This window comes from Grammomys surdaster, unplaced genomic scaffold, assembly GCF_004785775.1.
Source record: "Grammomys surdaster isolate TR1022 unplaced genomic scaffold, NIH_TR_1.0 126115, whole genome shotgun sequence".
NCBI classification, from domain to species: domain Eukaryota; kingdom Metazoa; phylum Chordata; class Mammalia; order Rodentia; family Muridae; genus Grammomys; species Grammomys surdaster.
The window spans coordinates 919774-935856 of NW_021620923.1; the positions used below are offsets into that span (position 1 = coordinate 919774).

General features: G+C 34.0%; 1 protein-coding gene across 3 annotated transcripts in view; it reads left to right on the plus strand.

Moving 5' to 3' along the window:
* The window catches only part of Robo2 (roundabout guidance receptor 2), a 497708-nt gene that overhangs the window by 390203 nt on the left and 91422 nt on the right, over nucleotides 1-16083 (plus strand). For all 3 annotated transcript variants that reach the window (XM_028756254.1, XM_028756255.1, XM_028756252.1), the window contains exons 8-9: nucleotides 11464-11588; nucleotides 15103-15274. In XM_028756254.1, coding sequence (XP_028612087.1) covers nucleotides 11464-11588; nucleotides 15103-15274 — 297 coding nt within the window. The remainder of the gene's footprint in view (nucleotides 1-11463; nucleotides 11589-15102; nucleotides 15275-16083) is intronic.

Below are 16083 nucleotides of genomic sequence, written 5' to 3' on the forward strand. Positions count from 1 at the left end.
ACCACCCACAAGGGTCCCTTCCCACTTGATCACTAATTGAGAAGATGCCTTACAGCTGAATCTGATGGAGTCATTGTCTCAACTGAAGCTCCTTTCTCTGTGATAACTCCAGCTTGTGCTAAGTTGACACAAATCCAGCCAGTACAATTGACCCCTTGCCAACTTGACACACAAACACATCACTATTAAGCCTCAACCCTTATTTTCTGATTCATCTAAATAACTTTAAAAAGATCTAAATAGCTTTAAAAGTCCCACAGCCTTTGAAAATTATTACATATTAAAATTTCAAACCCTTTAAAATATCCAATCTCTTTTAAAAATTGAAGTCTTTTTACAATTAAAAGTCTCTTAACTATGGGATCCACTAAAATACTTTCTTCCTTTAAGAAGAAAAACTATCAGGTCACAATCAAAAGCAAAAGCAAATTCCAACTGTCCATTGTCTGGGATCCAGCTCATGATCTTCTGGGCTCCTCCAAGGAATTAGGTCATTTCTCTAGACCTGCCCTTTGTAGCACACACCTTGTCTTCTAGGCTCCTGTACTCCACTGTTGCTGCTGTTCTTGGTGGTAATCTCACAGTACTAGCATCACCAAAGCACTACTGTCCTCCACTGTAACTAGGCTTCACCCATAGCCTCTCATAGGCTCTCTTCATAGTGCCGAATCTCAACTTCTTTGCATGACCCCTTCAGTCCTGGGCCATCAATTGCATCTGAGGCTGCACCTTCACCAATGGCCTTCTGTGGCCTCTCACAGTGCTGAGCCTCAGCTGTTCTTCATGACACCTTCATGCCTTCAAAACCAGTACCACCTGGGTGACTCTGACATATTATCAAGTCCAGACACAGGACAAGGTAGAACCTTGGCTATCTCTGGAACACAGCCTCTGTGCTCTCAGAAAACACTTCCCAGATTTCACCTCAGTGATGCTGGTCTCTTTTTAATCACCTCTAATGTCTTACTTCCTGCTAACCAGCATTAATAGTCTCAGTAATGCAAAAATTTCGCTTTAGTAGTTCTGGTATCTTGTTAATCACAGCTGATTCTTCAGCCCCAGCTAAACAGAACCACAAAATTCTTCACAATCAAAACAGCAAGGGCCTTGATAAAAGTCTTTAATCTTCCCTCTGAAATTTCACAAGCCAGGCCTCCTTCTTCTGCACTGTTCTCAACATTATCTTCCAAGCTCCTACAGAACATCCTACAGGGCTCTTAACATCCCAATGGCTCTTCTAGATCAAAGTTCCAAAGTCTTTCCACAGTCCTCCACAAAATATGGTCAGGTTGTTACAGGAATACCCCACTTTGTTGGTACCAATTTGTCTTAGGGTTTCTATTCCTCCATAAAACATCATAACCAAGAAGCAAGTTAAGAAGGAAATGATTTATTGAGCTTACATTTCCACATTGCTGTTCATAACTAAAGGAAGTCAGGACTAAGCAGGTCAGAAAGCAGGAACTGATGCAGAGGCCATGGTAGGAGAAAACCACAGAATTCTTCACAGTCAAACAGCAAGGGCTCTGATAAGTGTCGTTAATCTTCAGTCTGAAATTTCACAAGCCAGACCTCCATCTTCTGCACTGTTACTTGTTACTTACTGGGTTGCTTTCCCTGGCTTGCTCAGCTTGATTTCTTATAGAATCCAAGACTACCAGCCCAAGGATGGTACCACCCACATGGGTCCCTCCCGACTTGATCACTAATTGAGAAAATGCCTTACAGCTGGATCTGATGGAGTCATTGTCTCAACTGAAGCTCCTTTCTCTGTGATAACTCCAGCTTGTGTCAAGTTGACACAAAACCAGCCAGTACAGTATCACACTTGCATTTAGATTACATTCAAAGAGTGTAAGAATTAACTTCTGTAATATTGAAAGATATTTCTGTAAAGTCAGACTAGAAAGAGGACAGATATAAGACAGAATGTTATCCAACATGGGTTCTCATGCTTTTTTGTGCTTGACTGAGTAACAATATTTAAAAGTCTGAGGTTTTTGAATATGGTAGAATTTTCATATTGTTAACTTATTTTCTTCTATGCAATAGCAAGCAATGGAAAAATAAACATTTATGAAACATTATAGAACACTAAATATAAAAAGTTTAAGATAGTGCTGTCAGAAGATATTGTCTTTAACAATTCTATAATGTTTATAATACATAAATATTGCAGGTAGCATTTTAATTACTATGTAACTTATTAAAATATATTATGTTACTTGAGTAATTATTTCATGATTATATGCATTAAATATATAGAATAGAAATTCAATTAAAATTTGAGCTATAGATTTCTGAATATATTTTAAACTCACTTGGTCAGTATTACTTTTGAAATTTATTATTGGTGCTATTTTTATCTGCTACACAAATATTAGTACTAAGTACTGTTGTGATCTTTCTTCTGTCTTGAGAAGTAGTATAACCCCTAGCATGTTGTAAGTACATGCCTAATGTTGGTATACTTACTTAATATATGCATATGCATACATGTGTAGTTAATACTTACCGGGAAAATGATTATGCAAGCAGCATTAACTAGAGCCATAAAAAATAAAATCAAGCAACATTAATAGTAACAAGCCAATCTCATATCTTTCATTCTGCTGGTAGTAGATAAAATGCAACAAAAAGAAAGCACTAATGACTTAGGAGGGTGCCTTCCTAAGCGTGTAATTAATGTTATTAGGAAACATTGCAATTGCATATTAAAATTCCGTTAATGAAGCAACCCCTTGGTATCAGGACATTTGTTCCTTGGTTGCATTTTTTCTTTTGCTTTTGCATTTGCTTTTGCTTTTGTGGATTGGCATCTTGTGCAATCTTTCTCTAAAATAGATAAATAAATAAAATAATGGGATGTGAGCAGCCCTTGTAGTGTAGCTAGATTGCTGATGAGACAGTTCTGGCAAGCTGACAGGTTAAGTGAACGGAAATGGATGCCTGGTCTCACCATTTGCTTGAAGAACTACCTTTAAGCTGTGCTTTCCCTCCTTATTTCCAGTCTCCCAAAGCCTTCTTTCCACATAGGAAGACATGCCCTTCCTAATTTAAGAGTTTAGGGCAATTTAGGGTTTACTTTCCAGAACCCTTTATTCTTCTTTTGTTTAACAATGACATCATGTCTTTACAGTTAATGCATTTAACTAGAAACTTTTAAAAAATATCTAGCCATTTTCCTTGAAGACTATGAGTGACTTTAAAAGCAAAATTTCACTATTTTGATACTAAGATCTTAATCAAGAAAGCTAATAGAGGGGAGATAATACGATAAAAGTATATTACATAGAAAAATTTTAAGCTAATGAATAAAAAAATAATATATTTTTAAAAAGCTAAAGTACCCATTTGAAAATGAAAAAATGCATTATGGATGGAAATGAAATTTAAAATTGTAATTTGTTAAAAAATATTGACATATTTTTCGTAGGAGTTTCCAATTTGTGCCTTTTTTATAATGAGCAGTTCTGTAACACTTGCCTATTAAAACCTAGAATAATTTGCTTTACTTCCATGACCTCCTCTGCTAACCTCTAATTGAGAGCAAATCTGCTTTAGCAATATGAAATCTAATAAAGTTTAAAGTTCTCCATAAGCATGTCTGTCTTAGTTTTGAGTTAATTATTATATTCATTGTAATGTAGAAATATTTAATAACATTATAAAATTAGCAGAGATTTTCTAAATAGAATAAATGCCATTAACATTGAAATTGCTATATTCTGCTCACATAACCCTTCAGTTTGTCAAGACCACAGAAAGAATTTTACTTAGAATGCTACTGTTGACTTCATTGTCCATAAAGAAAGGAGATGTGCCAATGGATAAGGAATATACACAGTGGGTGTTATTGCCTGTGTGAGGAATACTCTCACCATTCCTATTTACAGATTAACCATCTTCTTCCTTCACTCTTCTCAGAATTGTATCCACTGTTGATCTCTGTAGCAACTCAGAAATTACTATTTTTATTTTATGGTTATACTAGATACTAAATCACTGGCCAACTTTAATGCTTATTCTAGGCATCAGATGTCAAGTTATAGACAATAAGTAGGAAAGGTCTCAAGTACTACATGCACCTCCAAAATTAGTTTTCTTGCAATCAATGCGTTCTATAAAAAGGGATGCTTGGCATCCACATAGCTTTAGGCAAACAATGACTGATGCAATTGTATATCTGTGGCACAACTCTAAGAAAGACTAAGATATAAAATACCCACATGTGCAGAGACTCTCCTCCATAGTCATTCTATTCTCTTGACTGATTCATTACTTCACATTTATGAGAGTAGTGACCCATTTAGTACTTTCTATATTAAAAAGCATTTTGATACCGAAGATGAAGATAGAGATAATAGATATTTGTTGACAGAAAAGATAGTTATAAATATTTTACGTGGAGTAAGATTTTTTTAAATATTACCTGAGAGTTACTGGCTTAGAAATCAACCATATTTCTTCTCTGGAATAATGGTTACCATGGACACAAAATATTAATTGTTAAGGTATGCAATTTACCAATTTGATCATTTTTAATTTGTTGAAAATAATAAAAGTAAATAATATCTGATTACAAGAGCTTAAAAAAATGATTATTATAATCCTGTATCTTTAATGTGTAATTTCCATTACAAATAAATTTCATCATCTTAGATAAATTACATCTTAATGTGCTTAAAAGTCAAATATTTTATGACATGTATTCAATTTCAATATTAACAAGTTTTTTTGAAATTACTAGTCAAACATTGAAAATAATTACAATTAAATGAGGAAAAGAACTAATCACTTATCAATTAGAATACATTTATCATTTAAATGAGTAGTCATGTCTTGTTCCTGGCATCTCTTCTGTTGTAATGAAGTCAGTTTTCATTGTTTACATTGGTTGTATAAACGTAAACGATATTCAGGGAATTTCAGGTTTGAATGCTACAAAATGTCTGTCTTTGTGTATGTGTTTTGGGTCCTCTGAGATCATGGATATTTGTTTGTGATACTTTTACTTTGGCGTAGAGAGCATTTTTTACAGAATTTTATCAAGGAATTTCAGAATCCCCCAGGGTATTTTCCTTTTTACAAACTATAGATCCTGTTTGACTTTTCTTCTATCTGAACTATTATTGTCAGTAGGAAGAATGTGTTAGATGTTTTAAGTATAACCATATGATGAAATGTTGAATATTTCCCTTATAGCAGTTTGAAATATCTTCTAGGCATTCATTTCCACTTTCAATGTTCTATGGCAAGGAAAGATATTTTAATGAAGTAGCATTACAGCTTATTTCAGGAAAAAAAGACACATAGAGAAAGAACAGAAAAACAATACAGAACAACAAATAAATCTATATTCCTGACACTGGAAAGAAGGCATAGCATGTACATGACCAAAGTATGTTTAGGTTCTCCCATGTGAACAAGGTTGGTCGATAGAAGCCAGGATTTGAGGGGCACAAGAATAAGCACATGACCATGCAAGTTACAAGAAACACACTGCTCATTAAAACATTGTGTACACTTTTACATAGGCTACCATATTAGAAATTATAATCTTAAATTCTTAGTCTTTTGGTTCATACTAGAGATGAGATACTATGAGTTTAATGGGGCCATTATCTGATGTGAATCATTTTAAATTAAGAGCTCAATATTTATTTGGTCCACTTAATACAACAATGAAATAAATCAAATGTCAAATTTAGTCCCCCAAAATAACATTTTTATGTAATAATTGAAGCATTCTTCAAAAGGCTCAACTTACTGGTATTTATATAAAAATCATCATAGTTGAGACATGCAAAATTCTATGTTTGAAATGAACTAATGCCTATGGATGGCTTAACATGGCCCTTGGCCCTTGGTCAGCACTCTGATATTGGGTTTTTGTTTGTTTGTTTGTTTTTTGCTATTGTGTTAAAGAGGTTGTAATGATGCAAACATGGAGTTCAATCAAATGGTGGAGAAGGCTGCTTTTCAAGTATTCTTACAGAATATAATATCATTTAATAAGCAAAATATATTAAATCACACCAAAAAAGTGTTTTCTACTTGAGTTAGTAAGTTCAAAATGTTTATTAAAGAATCCAAAGTTGATTCATTCAGGTACAAATTTACAATCAAAGAGACTGGCTAAGTGTGACTGTAACCACTGCATCTCACATATAAATGTACCTAACTGCTGCCTGGCTATCTCCATGTTAATGGTTGCCATAGAAAGTCATTTTCCTGTAGAAACAACTTGAACATGATGTGATTAACCTTTAGGTCCCTCTCCCCTCGTCTTGAAGCCCACCTCGTGCATGGCCTATGCTTCCTACTCATGCTCAGCTTTCTGATTTCCATTCTGCCCACCCTAGTTCACCAGCATGCATTAGCATAAGAGTGCTGTAGCATGACTTTGATTGAAGCCAGCATGGGCTGAATGCAGCATCCAAGCATAAATTAGCAGGAATCAAATCTAATTTACTGTGCATTTTATTCAAATTCTGAAAACACAGTTACAGCTGAACTATCCCAGACCTGCAAACGTAACTGACCTTTTGATATAGGAGCGTGCTTCTCCAGAATCCATGCAATGTATTTTTCTTAGAGAGCTATTTTTTTTAACGTGTTCTAATTAAACACTGAATTGTGGCACCGGGTGTCTTCATATCTCTTCATTCAGAAATAGCACTAAAATATAATCATCTGGCAGATTGAGCAAGTGGATTAATACATCATAATTATGAGAGGTTTGTCTAATATTATTTTTAGGTTTTTGAGATTATAAATACATATTTTGCAGGTGTTTTTTTTTCCATGAAGGACATATAGGATAATTGGTATTTCTCTAGTAAGCAAGTTCATTTGGAGTTTATAAGTCAATCTTTCCAATTTGCTTTGGGTTTAAATGTGGGTTTTGAATTACTATCTTGAGGGCCTAATTTTGTTTCTTATATTTAGTGAGAGCTCTCTCAGGACTCTAGTTCATGTACAGCACACTTTGGGCTTTTGTGCTCTGTTGATGGAATGCCTCCTCTGGCTGCTCCCTCCCATTGCTGCCAATGCCCAAGCCCTTCTTTAAAACCATTTTCAGTACCACCTTGAGGAAATACTGGAGTGTTCTCAGAAGAATTATTGGTGTCGTTTTTCATTTTAGCCTCCCCCCCCAATAAATTTCTGTAGCCAATCTTCTCTCACAGAGATTGCAATATAGATCTTTGGCAGGGAGTTTACCAAGGAAAAGTGATTGTTTTAATTTTTCCTGTTGTCTGGATTTTAGGTGACAACAGTTCAAGCATTTTCAAAGATACAAGCATTCTTTGAATTTTGCTTTGTTAAATGTTTCAGTGTTTTATAAGATCAGATAATGCTAAGACAATGGCAGATCTTTTGGGAGCCATGAGTCTTGAAATTCTGGCCTACAAGAAGTGAATGGAATCATTTGAACTGTAGCATTTTTATACAGTGACTTTGAAGAAAGTTGCATTATGAGTAAATATCTAATGTAAGGCACATTTTAAAAATAGTACTAACAAAACATTTGGCAGCCATCTTTTATAAAGTTAGAATAAAAGTTCAGAAAATTATTATTTCCTTCTATTTTTTTATTCCACTACCATGAATTACTACAGTGTGGAAGAATATATTTAAGTTGTTCACATGATAGCATGTTTCCTTTAAGTACCTCCATACAATCTATTTCCCACTAGATTTTTTTTTTATTTTTTTATTTTTGGCTACAACTTTCTAAGGTTCTCTTGCTCTTTCCCTTTCTGGTTTCCTATTCAGTGTCTCTGATTAGCAGCTGTATTACTTCCAGAACATTCATTCTGAAATACTCATCTGATTTATTCCTTGTAAAAAAATATCTGTGAATAGATCTTATGCAGAATAATATGTTAAACACCTTTAGCCTGAATTATTTGGTCGGCCTGTATTCAGCACAGCTCAAAAGTGACTTGCTCTTCTTTCCTCACTCTGCGTTGTCCTTTAGTTCTCTCCTTACTGTTTCTTCAAGTTCCTTCTGCATTTCAGGTTTTAGAAAGTCTCACTTTGTCACCATGGATGATTGGAAATCTCTGTATACACCAGGCTGTCCTCAAACTCACAGAGAGATAAACTACCTACACCTCCTGAGTACTTCATTAAAAAGCAAGCAAGCAAACAAAAAATCTAATAACAATTGCTTCAATCATATTCTGCTTTGTTTACTTTTATGTTTATATAAATTCAAGGATTACACAAGCCCATTGTTATTTACTTTCCATTCTCTGTAATAAGCAGAATATCTCATAATTTGTAGTCAGTCAAATAGTTAGAATGAATAAAAATATGAATTGCCTAGTCTCATAAAAGTAAATGTACGGTATAGTTGTGTTCTTGTACTTGTTTGGGGAGTTAATGTTTTGAATCTTGGTACAAGATTTTAGATATGGAATTAAAAATATTTTGTGAAATAATTCATCAAAAAAAGCCAAAAAGCTCACATTCATTTTCCTGTACCAACATCTGGAACCTTTAACAACTGCCTTTAACGGTAGGTGGAGGGGACTGGATCCCTTCTTCTGGCCTGTATCTTCCATGGGAATCTGAATGCATATACACAAGTTTTGTGTAGTATACACACACATGCATAAATAAAATAATAAAATAAATCTTTTAAAAAAGGATATTTTTAAAAATGAGAACTCAAATTTAGAGAAATCTAAAGATATCACTCAAGTACCTACAGCAATTTGCCAAAACTAGTAAATGATATATGAAAATATGCTTTTACACATTCTTACTTGGTAACTCTATCATACGTTCTATTAGTTATTATGACTAAAAATGAAATAAAGCAGTACTAGTTAGATCTCCTACATCTGCAAACTTTTACTAGTATATATTTGGGACAATTTAAGGTCTTTCTCATAGCAAGAAATGCACCTGACCTAATATGTTAAATATGGGGCTTTCTATTACTATTTTTGAGTGTCACATTACTGATTTTGATTAAGTGAGTTTTTGCATCTTGAAGAGAAGATGCCAACTAAACAATACAACAATTCTCAGGAGGTAATATCCTTGTTGTCATTACTCATTTTTTCTTATTGAGTTTGTAGAGGCAAATACTTTTACACTGATTCTTACATATTTATTAAAATATATAACTATTATAAGAATGACAAAGCATAAGTAATATGAACAATGTTAATGTTTTTCATGGTAAACATCTCATATTTTCCTGTCTCCCGAACAAATGGACACTTTTGAAGCCAGGCAATGTAGCATGTACCATTAATCCTAGCACCCAGGAAGCAGAAATGGTTGGATCTCTGATTTTGAGATCAGCCTGTTGTCCAAAATGAAAAAAACAAAACAAAACAAAACAAAAGTCTAGGAAAGCCAGAGCTTCCAAATAAACCCCTGTCTCAAAGAAAACAAACACAAAAAAGAAAATGGGTGTTTTTAATGTTTTCCTAATGTAATTATATAATATTTATTTAAGCAATTTTCCTATTAAAAATAGACATCAATGCATCTTCCAATTCAGCTTAATAATATAGAAATACCAAGAACTTGTGAGAATCACGTGAACCTCTGAAAACTAGAAGGCCACACGAACAACACTGCTCAAATAGATCAATGGATTTGCTTTCTTCGTGCTGTTGGATGAGTCATTCATAATCGACAGTCATAAAGATTAAACTTAAAGAATTTTTCTCCTTTGTCTCCACACTATGTGTTGGATGGGTTGGCTAAAAAGGAACTATAACAGAATACAAAATTTAATTCTAAATAAGCATCATTTTTTTTCTTAGAGAAAACTAGGGTCTTTATACAATGGTTGAATTTGGGTAAAGCTGTCTACTTGGCAGTATGTTAATGGAGATATCCTGTTCTAATGCCTCTTTAGGTTCTGCCCTAATTGGACACCGCATATTGTTAAAATTCTCGTGTCCACTTTTTATGATTATGTTCTATCTGCACTCAGTACTACAAATGAGAGCTGGTTTAAAACTGTTTGATTGGTATTTAACTTTCTGGCCTAAAAAAAAAAAAAACCTTTTTAAAGTAGAAAAAGCTATTCTAATAGTCATAGGATAACACGGTGTTTTCCCTGGAAGTGCATGGTGTGGAGAAGCCCTTGTGGAAGTGTCTGGATATCCTCTAGTGCTTCTCACTTTCCAATCTTTAGACTCCCTCCAATCATGAGCATCATTAGAATTTAATTTTCATCACTTTCTTTCTCTAATAGAGTCAGTCCTTCTTGGGGTCTTCATCTTTACCTACAGCATTCTTCTAGTCTCCTAACCATGTGCCTTACTTTACTGAATAAATGTTTCTCATGTCTCCCATCTTCATTCAACTGTTAAAGCCTCCAGGAAGTTTATTTTGTGGCTATCATTCAGATTAGAGATATGCACAGTAGGGTTGGCAGGGTGGCACGATCCTTTGTTTATACACCATTAAGGGTTTTAACCTTCCCTTCTTTCCCAGCTCACAATGTTGTACTAGATGCCATCTTGCTTTTAAAGTCTTCAGTGGGCACTTGATGTGGAAAGTGTTCAACATTCCACTGTCTAAATGATGCTCTTTACTCAAAATTCTTATACTGCTCATTTCCTCTCCAAAGAACATTTAAAGCTGTCATCATACAGATTTCCTCTCTTGAGTCTCATCCAATATGCTATATGCAGCATAACTGAAGTCGTCTTCTGTGGTGTTCTGAATGGCCCTCTCTGAACTCACAATTGTCATCAGTGTTGAGTGTATACTTTTTTCACAAGACCTTGCAACTTTTGAGCCTTACATTTCCAACTTTATAGCACTTAGTAGAACGTACTAATTGCCTGATTACTGTTTGCTGAACTGAAGTTATTCGAAATGAATAAACTGTTGCAAACCATGTGTTTATATTATTAGTTACCTTTATATGTAGTCCTCATCTCTCCAGTACTTCAATGTTTTGGATCCATCAAGCCTTGAGTATTAAACCGTTTGATAAGAATCAGGATAACATTTAAACTTTACTGTGACTTCAGGATCTCATATAATATCCTGAAAACACTATAAAGAATTTTGTGTTTCCTAATACATTGACTTTTGAGAAAGGAGATAGCTGCTTAAGACACTGACTCTTTTTTGTGATGATTTATTCAAAATATAGTTCCAAACTGGCCATGACATTTTGTCTCATGAATTTTATAATTATTAGGCATCATTTTCCTAAGCAAATGTCTAACACACAGGATGCTAATGCACAATATTTAAAGTATGTTTGCTAATAACCTCATTTCTTTCTGCAATTTGAGAGTTTTTTCTTTTCCTATTGTGTTGTGAGAAATCAACTAAAGTAAGTAAGGTCACATAGCCTTGTTCTGGCTCCTACGCTGAGCCAGCCACCCAAGGCCAGATTTCCTCTTTGATATCTTTTTCACTGTTGTCAAAAGGTCGATGTTTACTCTGTCTTTTCCTTTCAAATTCTAGCTCCTCCACAGTTTGTGGTTAGGCCAAGAGATCAGATCGTTGCTCAGGGCCGGACAGTGACATTCCCCTGTGAAACTAAAGGAAACCCACAACCAGCTGTTTTTTGGCAGAAAGAAGGCAGCCAGGTGAGTGGGGCATGACTGCTTTTCTGACATCTCTGAACTTCTCCGCTCTCAGTGACCCCCAGAACCTGTCTTCTCCTTCTATCTATGCTCACTGTATGTTATTTCTGAAAAAGAAATGATTCTAAAGTAATTGGATGTCAAGTGTTCCACTACAGCACTCTTTATTTGTCAGGTTTATTTTTTTTTAAAATCCTGTATCTAACAAAAAATAAAAATAAAATAGTTAGAACGCCAACTTATACAGATATTGAAAATTTCTGAGTGCAATGGTTGTGTTGCCTTCTCACATCTAGTGGCATGGTAAGATTAAATGAAGTATCACATATAAAATGCCTAGAATGGTTCTTAGTATAAAAGAGATGAAATAGCATTTTAAAACTCCAGTATTAACTGCTATAGAATCCAATTTCAACCCTCTGTCTTGGCAGTATAAAAAGACCACAAACTTAAGTACACTTTCATTTAATAATGAAGGAATTCTATTCTTCCTTTGTTCACCTCTGGATTTCTTCATAATAAAATTAGACAGGAAACAACACATTTTACACAGGAAACAACTATCTTGTTTTTGCTGTGATCCTTCTGGGCAAACATCATCTCTCAAAGTCTTTCGGAAAACTCAACTGGACACATTAATTTTCTCAAGTGCTTAGCTTCTAAGTTGAGACAATACACATTTCCATCTTGAAGCAGATGAGACATTAAGAAACCTAGACTAAGAACTTGTCTCCACATTCCTCTTGAAATGAGCTGTCTGTTCATTCTGAAGGTTCTATAAATAACTCAAGAAGGCAGTCATTTCTCAAAAAAGAAGCACTCAGTGTTCTTTTTCAAATGGTTTCTTGCCACTCCAACTTCTGGTGAATTGTTTTGAGGGGTGGGGATAAGGGAAGTTATCTAAATGTCAAAATTTGATATTGACACATCTTCTGAAGACTTTGCAAGAGATGAATTTCTCCTGAGGAGTTCTTTTACTCTTCACAGAAAAAGTTTATTTCAAATAGAATTATAACACATGGTATAAAGAATCATGTCTTTTCAATAATTAAGAATCATGTCTTTTCAATAATTAAGAATCATGTCTTTTCAATAATTAAAGATAGCTGTTGGTTAACATAAATTCATATCCAAGTAACATCCCTGTTATAGCTCTAAAAGTGTACAACTTAAAATGTACACTCATACTCTCGTCCTGTGAACAGAGGATATCTAACATAATAATCAATGATGTTGAATAGTAATTATTAGGAGATTTTAAGCATCACCCCATGTGGTCTGACAAAGTGAAATAAAATTCTAACGATGTTAATACATAATGTTTGCTGTTATGTGTTTTGGTTTGCTTACAATATTAGATATAATATTATTTCTTTCACCAGTATCTTTCCTGAGGGAATGGAGAAAGTGAGAGATTAAGAATAAAAGTGAAATTTTGAACAGACTGTAAATTTTCATCAAATGAATTTAGATATTGACAAAAAAGTTCAGTCTTCCTGCTTCCAGTATTCAACTTTTACAGTAATCTGTCTCTGTCCATCAGAAGAAAGAGACCAAACCCTGAACTTAATGATTCATATTCCTCAATACATGCTGATAATGCCAATTATTACTAATATGATGTTCAAACACTTCTAGAGCTCTGCAGAGTTCCTGGGCTTGACTCGTAATCTATTTCTTTGCCTGTGCCATACAACCTGGGAACACAGATGATGGATTAGAGCCAATCAAATGCCACCTTCCATGTCAACGAATCATTTTGAAAGTGGAATAATATTACATTGTAGAGGAAGAGATCCCGGGGAGAATTAGACCATCTGATAAATTAGTGCAATGTAAATTAGTATTCTAATGGCTAATTGTAGGAACGTGTGTACTCTGAGTTATTGTATCATTTTCAATTGCCCTTAAAATTTAGGCCCTTCTCTTTCAGATGTTTTATAACTGTAATATATTTGGATTCCACAGGAGATTCAGTTTGTTCTCAAATTATCTTTCAAGTGTATGAAAATGCCTAGCATTATATAGTAATGTTACTTTGGGAAGAGGGCAATAACATTTTGAAATTATATTCCTGTCATGCTAGCAAACATTGCTCCTTTTAGACAGCATTTAATAGCATGGTAATGTTTATGTAAAGTGGGCTTATAGTGTCTCACTTGAATCTAATAAAGTGGACATCCATCATGTCGCAATAAAGAGAAGAGCTTCTAATTAAAGTAGGACATCATTTGCTGGATTAAAGTCATTTAGCGTAATTGAAAAGTGTTAATACCCTATTTTATCCTCGTCCACTGGCATTACTTCAAGGGTAAAAATATTTTAAGGTGAAAATGTGTCTTGTGCCTTTAATTGAATGTTATTACCTCCTGATTTCAACTTATTGAAATTGTTTAATTACAAACTTGGAAAATTAATTACCATATTGCAAAAACAGATCCCAGAGGGTACTAATGCTTTTTTGTAAGTAAATACAACATAAAAATTGATATGTCCTTATTTATAATGCAGCTAGAAACATACCTCAGTATGATTTATTGTATCCACATGATTTTCTTAATTGAACAACAGTAAAACAGCATAGGTCATCCAAATTAATGATTCTGTTCTGATAGAGGAACTTTAAGGGTTTGTGATTGGGCTGTATTACTTGTGTGACAGGCGCTAATGAAGTGTGTAGAAAACTATTTTTAAGAGAAAGTAATATTTTGAAGGTTGTAGAGGTTACCTGCATACTTTCAAAGCCATGCTATAGCCTTTATTTATTTTAAAGAATTGACTTAACTTTGCTTAGATATCATTTTTTTTCCATAGCTCATTTGGAAGCTGGTATGTCTGGCTAGGGAAAAATTAGAAATAGAAGCTTCCCTTGGTCAGCCTATGGTATATACATTATTTGGAACTTGTCCTAACATATTCAAATTGATCAACAGCAATGATATTTGACATTGTTTGTTACTATATAAGGTTTAATACAGTATAAGATTCCTCTGTACTTAGCATTACAGTCAACATCTTTAAATGCCGGGAAACTAGGTCATATGTGTAGTATTTTGCCTATTTATCTAAAAGATGTGGAAACTAAATTTCAAAGGTGAACTATATAACTAGCAAACACTAAGAAGTAGATAGTTGATATCGTTATGTTAATGATCCTCATTTGGTCAATATCTTGCAGATCTGCATATTGACATGATGTTGTGGCCTATAAAACTGCAAGAGTTATGTTCAAATCCAAATTTAGATTTAAAAGTCCTAATTTTAAGAACTGCAGATGGTGGTTCCTCCAGCTGGAACATGCTTACTTTGTGGCTCACAGTTTATGACTTGGAAAATATTTCCTAGTCAAACCCACTATGGCCCATATAGACATTTTAGTACTACGTGTTTTTAAATCTATACATTTCATTTTTCCAGCCATACTCCCAAAATAGTTATAGTTGTTGTTAATGAAACTTTCCTTGCAGAGGGAAAAACACTGAAGAGACTGTTTTCTGTTCCTGTTGTTTTTTCACAGAACCTACTTTTCCCGAATCAACCTCAGCAGCCCAATAGCCGGTGTTCAGTGTCCCCAACGGGGGACCTCACCATCACCAACATTCAGCGTTCAGACGCGGGTTATTACATCTGCCAGGCCCTAACTGTAGCAGGCAGCATTTTAGCTAAAGCACAGCTGGAGGTTACTGACGGTGAGATGTCATCACTCGATTTTTCTCATAAAAGGAATTAATTTTATGATTATTTTATTTTTATTATTTATTATTATTTTAATTTTTATTTCATGTTTGGGGAGAATATTTCATTCATTGAAAAATTCGCCTCAATGCCTATATATACATTTCCCTTGTAAAAATGTATTACATTTACGTAAGTAGAGCAACAATGATTAATAGTTTCTAATTCTCTCTGATTTCATACCACTCATTTGCCTAAGAAAAGGAACATCGAAGATGGCTATTTAGATCATTAAATTTACAGGAGTGTATTATTTTAAATAAATGACATCACTCATTATGTTTATAAATATAATCTATAGGTTTTTCACTGAGTATTTTGCTGGCACGACTGACTCATTCTGATGGATATTAATACTTTTATCTGATAGAGGAGTAGAAAATATCATCTTTAAATATCATCAGCGAGACAGAAATGAGATTTTACTTAGCTAATCACATTATGACATTCTTCCAACTTTAATTATACATTCTCTAAGTTAAATTAATTAAATGCATTCTAAAGGAGTGATGATGCTAAAATTATTATGATTATTTTTGCTTGCACGTATGTACCTTGAGTTTTAATCTCTGCTGGAAGTAGAAAAGGGTCTGATATATTTCACCAGAAGTTTATTTATTGCACTTGACAGCTTGAGTGGGAGGGGACAGATAGTGTATAAGCTGTGAACAGGAATTTTTCCCAGTCTTTAATGTCTTCAACTAAAAATTCTTAATTATTGTTGCATTTTTTTCTGAGTTTTCCCCTTTTTTTTTTTTTTGAC